Raw genomic sequence first — 7146 nt, 5'->3', positions numbered from 1 at the left:
TCATCTCAAAGTCGAAGCCTCCTGTAACAGTCTATGTTATACTGAAACATGTTAGTTAAGTTTTTGAGGACCTTCAGAAGAGGAAGGCCCCCAACAATGTACTCCCTCCGTCGCAAAATATAATTCGTTTTAGACTAAATATGTATTGATTCAATTACCTATTAATATAGTTTATATGTATGTCTATATTCATTATCACTTATATGGACAGAAAAAAAGAGGGCAAGAAAGAACTATGTTTTAGAATGGAGGGAGTATTTGTTTTGTTTGTTAAGATATAATAGCATTGAGAGATGTACCTGTATTTACAGTTATTAAGACACTGTATGTGTATATTGAAATGAACTAATTTACACGGAAGTGATGCAAGGGGGATAAGTTCTCTCCTGTTTATAATGATTGATTGTATTAATTTATTTGAGAATTGTATGGTGAGCATCAAATATTGTACAAGGCATGTTGCAATGTTTTATCTCTAGGTTATTGCTTCTCTGTTATTCTGAATTAAGCAGCATCTGTGTGTTCTTACCAGAAAGAAATTTCAGAGGATAACACGAGTTTTCTTTTCCTTTAGGCCTTGTTTGGGTAAAAAGGGATTGAAGTGGATTGAAGTGTATTTTAGAGATTGAAAGGAAATTAGTTTATATTACACTTCAATACACCTTATACCATCTCAATCCACTCCAATCCAAGATTACCCAAACAAGCTCTTATTGGGCAAACTCATCTTTCCACAGTTATTAGAGGACGTTTGATGTTTCAGCACTTGTGGCCTTTACTAATGTCTCTTCGCAGTATTGTGTATGATGTAAGGGATGGCTTTGGGAGCTTGTCTGGAAGAGGGTTTGAGGTGAAGCTTTTAGGTCATCGTAGAGGGAGATCACATGGTGTTGTCTATGAGCTGCATGATCCGGCTTTATTCAGAGCAATTGTTGGGCTAATTTGCCCCACGAATTGCTTCAAGATGTGATTAAGAGGTTCGAGCCTTGGAGGATGGCTCATGAGAGTTGATACTAACTTTTTCAAAAATACGATATTGCTACACATTTCTTTTCTGTCAAAAATGGTGAGATCGATGATAATATATATGTTTTTTTATTTTTAGATGATTATTATGCACTAATATTTTTATGTGTCATTACAATACACGAACTTTGTACTAGTAATACTTATTTGTGACATAAATGCTACTCCCTACATTCCAATTTATAATTTGTTTGATTTTTTTATCTCAAGTTTGATCGACTTATCTTATTGAAAAAATCATAATTATTATTAATTTTTTCTGTGATACCATTTAGCATATGATATACTTCAAGTATGGATTTGAATTTTCGTTTTTAAAGAATTGAAGACGAGCCTGTCAGATTTGGTAAAAAAAGTAAAACAAATTATAAATTAGAACTGAGGGAGTATTACTTTATTATATAAATTTGATCAAACTTGAAATATTTTAACTCTCCAAAATTGAAACAACTTATAATTAGGATAGAGTATCAGTTATGTCACAAGTTTTTTACATAATATAATGTTTCCAGCGGATCCCATTACCATTCACTTATTCAGAAAAAAAGCATCGATTAATCATTACAGGCTGGTTTGGGAACCACATTTTCTCATAGTATTTTCATTTGAAATTTCCAAAGAAAATTAGTTTATTTTTCCTTGGAAAAATGAAAATCTCTTAGAAAAATAGTATTCCCAAGCTAGTCTTACAAGTGTGATTGTTCAACCACAATCCACAGAATATTAGCATCAGGGATGAGCTAAAAGCAAGATAGGTAGCAAGGCTCCAGCTAAGTCGACGGAGATTTAATGTCAGGGGAGAAGATGTATGTCATCGAAGCCCTTGAACGAGAACGGAAGGAATTCCTTACAGGTTACAGCTGCTACGTGGTAACGTAGGAGCTACTAAGCAGGGGCCGCAGGGTAATATTTACAACAAAAATCCTCTTCACACTTCAGAACTCCCCGATGACGTTCTCCAGCTCCTGCACATATTCAAAATCATCGAAAAATAGATAAAGACAATTATTATGTACTTAAATGAGCAACTAACGAGTATGTTTTGTTCAAATTTTATGAAAACTGAATAATGAAACCAACAAAAGGTGAGTTTGGCAAACCTACAATAAGCACAGAGCAACCAAGGGCAACTGAAGACTGTCATGAGCGTCAAAAAAGAATCTACTGGGACAGCATCTGTTGAAGAGAACACTTTGTACAGTTCAGCCAACAGGCGATCACCCCTAGGAAACCTGACGTTGCTGGCTGGCGAATATCACTTTCTCTTCTTTGTAATGACCTCAGGAACTCCTCTGAACTCAGGTTACCATCACAGTTAGCATCAAACACATGGAAAATTATGTCTACTACTTTATCAGTCAAGTCCACTCCACAAACCTATAAATCAAAGTGTAGGAAATCAATTAGAAAATTGAGCTAATATTTGTGAATAACTGAGCATGTGTGCTATAAACAATTCGGCTAGCTAGCAGCCTAGGGCAGAACGCTACATAATGAGAGAAATGTGAAGCCCAGTGCTTCTTCAAGGAAACCTGGAAGAATATATTTCAATTGGTAATAGCTAATTCAAACTACACAGGGCAGGTGTAGAACACCTTACATGTGATGCGGCACGTTTTAGATCCTGCTTCGTCAACAGACCATTTACTTTGCCGTAGCTGAAGATAGCCATTCTAAATGGTTCCAACCTTCTTCGAAGATCAGCAAATGCCTTGAACTCCTGAAATTATAGTTTGTAATTTGAAATGGAACAAATGGTGAACCCAAGAATACTGATGGTTGATGAGGGATAGCTAATAGGCCAACCTCAAAGGTAATACGCAGATCCTTGAGGTCAAGATTGTCGTCCAAATCCTCAACTCTATCCAGTAACTTGTCTATGTAAATCATATCAGCAGAAGCAACCATGGATAACGCAAAGTCCTTAACAGGTATTGTGTTGGATGATTTCACATCGTAGTGACTAAACTCCAAGCGGACAATCTGCAGTAGATTTGACCAGGAAAAAAATGCAAGTTAAAAAAAATCTCGTGAATGGACTAGGCATAATGAGGGGGGTACCACTTAGGCTTGTGGTGCTAAAAAATACTCCCTATGTCCCAAAATAAATTTCGTTTTGACTTTTAATGGGTTTATACAATACTTGATGTATGTGTTATATATATATATGTGTCTATATTCATCATCATCTAGTTGAATATAGACATATAAATCAAGAGCTAAAACAAATACTATTTTAGGACGGAGGGAGTATTGTTTTCACTGAATCCTTTAACAAGGATTACTAATCTTTATTCTATTATGGTAACTCAGATGCTGGTCAAGAAGTAGAATACAATGAAAATAATCACTAATCTACACCAATGCAAAATGAGATGCACTTGTACGGTAAAAACATTGAACTTTGACCTTGTCAAAGTTCTGTTTCTCCAAGACAAACACGCTATATAGTTTCAAAACAAAGAAACTCTATCATAATTTGTGCGTTTAAAATCTGGAATGAATTGTAATTTGGTAGTGTGAGCATGTCCCTACTCTTTCTACATTCCAGAATTTGCAGTCTTTTCCAAGTACAAATAATCTGTTTCTGATTCTCCACAATTTGCTTCTTTATAGAAAGTATATAAAACCAAATACAACTCTATACAAAATAATCAGCAAACTTACATATAGCATAGTCATGTTCATCAACATTTCTAGAAAATATAACTATTTGTGACACACATTCTTCCTCTAAACAGATTGTTTGGAGCTCTGAAGAAATAAAGAAGTAAATCATCACAAAATGTAGTTGATTGATACAAACTCATTGTTTGGCTTTACACTAAGTCTCTCAAGAGTTATATCAATATAAACGTTATCTAGATTGATAATATATTAACGGGCAAAAAATGAAAAAGAAATAAATCACCTCATCATGCAATTTCTTCAAAAAACTAGAGAACTTATCATAGTGTAGATGTTCATTCCCATCCTTGCCAAAGAAGTATTCGACCAGTCCACCATTTTCCACTGGCTGACCAACCTTGCGTCCAAAGCGTAAACCATCCCTATGGGCAGCTCCTTGTCTATTATAGGATCGCATCAGTGTCATCACTTTCCTAAACTCGTCTTTGTCAATTTCCCTATGATGAATACATAGTAGCAAGTGAGAACAAAGAATAAACAGATTAACAGCTTGTCAATTTAATAGTACCCTTAATAACATCTGAGATGACTGGACATGCTCAAAATGCAGGTTATTTCTGGATGACAAACTGTACATGAATTGCCAAATGTAAACATGCAGGCATGCAGCACAGATAATAGAGTTTAAAAAGGTGTCCTATAAAGCCCATACCAAAATTTAAACCATATAATTTTAATAGATTCAGAAAAAAAAAGGTAACGTTTAAAGGGGTCAAACAATGCAGAAATCAAAACTAGCAATGTCGGATATTTCTTTTACTCTATCTGATTTTCTTCCAGAACTATGGGCGTTCATGGTTTTAATTGATATACTTGCTCTGTACAGAGTAGAGACTTGCATTGGTTAAGTGTTCCAATGCGATAACTCACATATACCTGGGTTCCTAGTTAAAATGGATATTACTATGAAATGCTGTTATAAAAAATTCGGGTGCAGGGTGGAGGGATTTGGTGGTTTGATCTTTGTTGAGATCTGGTGCTTCCTTTGAATCCGTGGAGGCGCCATTTTACCAGTGGGGACACATCGGAAGCTTTATATACCAAATGTTATCAAGTGCCATCAGAAGAGACATGGGATGGCATTTTCCCCAGATATCATTAGGTGTGGAAGATCGTACATATGACCATAGTCATTTAACACCAGTATGTCCAGACAAGATATGACTAGTCGAAAATATTCCAAACAAAGTAAGTGAGAATATGACATCCATTTTGAAAGGGGTCAGAGCTAATTAATTTAAAATAAGAAAAGAGGGACCAGATGCTGAGATGCACAAAGAAGCCTCTAGAGAATATGAACGGGGTCCAGTAGCTGGAAGATAACATACCCATTGTGGTCAAGGTCAAACATCTTAAAAGCCACATGGAAGCTTGATTCAGGGATACTAAGTAATGTTACAAAGAAGATATACCTGCATGGCGCAACATTAAGAATTAATAATGACATATGGCTTACAGAAGAAAGGCATGCAGCACTAATAGCATAGTGATAGGCTGCTTGTTTCTACAGCAGCATCTGCTGCCGCCGCCTGACGTAGCTTCTGCAGCCGACACAGTTTCTTCAGCACATTTGCAGCCACAGCTATTATCAAAACCGGCAGCCGAACAGCTTCGCCAATATGATGCAGATATAATAGTAGATGGCAGAGCAAAGGCAATCATTTTGGTTGAACTCACAACCCACTTACTCAGAAAAGGAGATGACACCATCACCATTTGTATCGAATAGCATGAAAAACTCAGATGGAGCACATTGTAGCTCGCCAGGGTGGCGCTCCCCCTTCAATCTCCCTTCCCTGACATTTTTGGACTCAGATGAGGGGAAAACAGGAACAACCGCCCTCATCAGGTCGGTAGGTAACATGTACATCTCACCCTCTGGGCTGTGGACGGATGCGAAGTACTCAAAGATCTAGCATAAGAAGCACAAGAATTTGAATGTGAAAATTCCATATGACGTAGAATGGTTATTCTCAATATAGAATGCCGCATTACCTTCTCTGGAGGGCTGCGCGTCCTAATCCTCTTCTCGTACTTGAAGAACACCCTTCGGCGATATGAATCTACATGGCGATGGTAACCAAATCATCATGCCGTTTCTACCAACTATGACCACCTAACTTAAATATATAATATACGTAACTACAAATGCTCGTCAAACGAGAAGAACGCTGACGGCGACTCGGCCACAAAAAAAACCACTAGCATTTTTCGTGCAACGATGGCCATAAACAAATCCACAGGCTCGTACGCATCACAGTTTATCTACACAAGAAAATAACACAGACGAGCTAATTCATTCCACAGCGCTACGGACTCAACCAATGCTCACCTCCGAACAGAAACATGCCCTCCCGCTCCCCGGTGGCTCCGACACCGCCAAAAGCTGCGGAGAAGGCCCTGTTGCCTCCACCTCCCGCGGTGGCGGCATCCTCCGCCTGGCCGGACTCTGTGAGTGGCTGCGGGTTCGAGGACAGCAGCCAGATCCCGAGACCTGAGCCGGCGGCCACCGAGGCCGCGGCGAAAGCCCTAGAGTCGCTGCACGGTCCCGCAGCCCCGGCCTCAGCAGCGGCTGATGAGAAGGCGCGGGCGCGGGAAGGCCCGAGCCGCTCGACGGCGGATCGGAGGCGAGTTAACGCGGCAGCCATAAATGTCGGGGGCTAGCGGATTCGATTCGCCGAGAACGGAAGGGACGGAGGAAGCGGCGACGCGGGGGCGCACGGACGTTTGCGGAGCCTGCCGGAATGCGAGGGAGGGAAGGAATAGGCGATAGCTGGCCGGCTTTGTTGGGCTCCCCTGTTTTGTGCCGTGGACGTGGAGTCCCTGACTTGGTAGGCGTTATGCAATATGCATGTGAAAGAAATGTTTTCTCAAAAGTGGGTATATATAGCAGTTAGAGATGTCAATGGGTAATTCCCCATCGGGTTATAGCATTCCCAGACCCATCCCCATCATGTTTGATACATCCCCATACCCATACCCGTCATGGGTACAAAACTCATCCCATATCCATCCCCATTCGGGTTTCGGGTCCCCAATGGGTCCCCATCCCCAATTAAGGAATAACTAGGTACTAACATCTAGCACAAACTATCCAGATTTCACACATCACTACATCGGTAAGCACTCATCCATGAAGCATTATCTATTCATCCATCCATCAGAAAAGAAATCAGTACTTGGGACCAATATAAGAAATGGAGTCTGCCGGGTTTGATGGCCGACTCGGCCTCAACTCATTCATACAAACAGGACAGGTGTACACGTATGAAATACCCATGGGTAATCGGGTTCGGATTATTGCTTCCCAAACCCGTTTACCCAATGGGTGGAGATTTTGTCACATATCCACACTCATGGGGACAATTTTTGTCCCATACCCGTACCCTAATAGGGGAATTCCCCATGGGTTATCGGGTATCGGGTCCCCAT

At 39.8% G+C, this 7146-nt stretch overlaps 1 protein-coding gene across 1 annotated transcript; it reads right to left on the bottom strand.

Moving 5' to 3' along the window:
* Positions 1 to 1521: 1521 nt before the first annotated feature.
* Positions 1522 to 6489, bottom strand: LOC100280730 (calcium binding atopy-related autoantigen 1). Its single transcript, NM_001366973.1, has 9 exons — positions 6047 to 6489; positions 5710 to 5777; positions 5403 to 5626; positions 5043 to 5126; positions 3938 to 4151; positions 2833 to 3009; positions 2627 to 2746; positions 2131 to 2403; positions 1522 to 1991 (listed from the first exon to the last, which is right to left on the bottom strand). Exons 1-8 carry the CDS (start codon positions 6360 to 6362, stop codon positions 2188 to 2190), a joined length of 1419 nt encoding a protein of 472 aa, NP_001353902.1. The 5' UTR covers positions 6363 to 6489; the 3' UTR covers positions 1522 to 1991; positions 2131 to 2187.
* Positions 6490 to 7146: the final 657 nt, after the last annotated feature.

This window comes from Zea mays, chromosome 4, assembly GCF_902167145.1.
Source record: "Zea mays cultivar B73 chromosome 4, Zm-B73-REFERENCE-NAM-5.0, whole genome shotgun sequence".
In the NCBI taxonomy this organism is placed as follows: domain Eukaryota; kingdom Viridiplantae; phylum Streptophyta; class Magnoliopsida; order Poales; family Poaceae; genus Zea; species Zea mays.
Note: the sequence above shows the minus strand (reverse complement) of the source record. Positions and strands in the feature narration are given on the sequence as shown.

Excerpts from the sequence above, each read along its gene's own strand:
- LOC100280730 (NM_001366973.1), bottom strand. The coding sequence starts at position 6,362 with ATGGCTGCCGCGTTAACTCGCCTCCGATCCGCCGTCGAGCGGCTCGGG. Across the intron at positions 5,778-6,046 it reads GGGCATGTTTCTGTTCGGAG|ATTCATATCGCCGAAGGGTG; the intron begins GTGAGCATTGGT and ends ATCGCCATGTAG. Across the intron at positions 5,127-5,402 it reads GGTGTCATCTCCTTTTCTGA|GTATATCTTCTTTGTAACAT; the intron begins GTAAGTGGGTTG and ends TGCGCCATGCAG.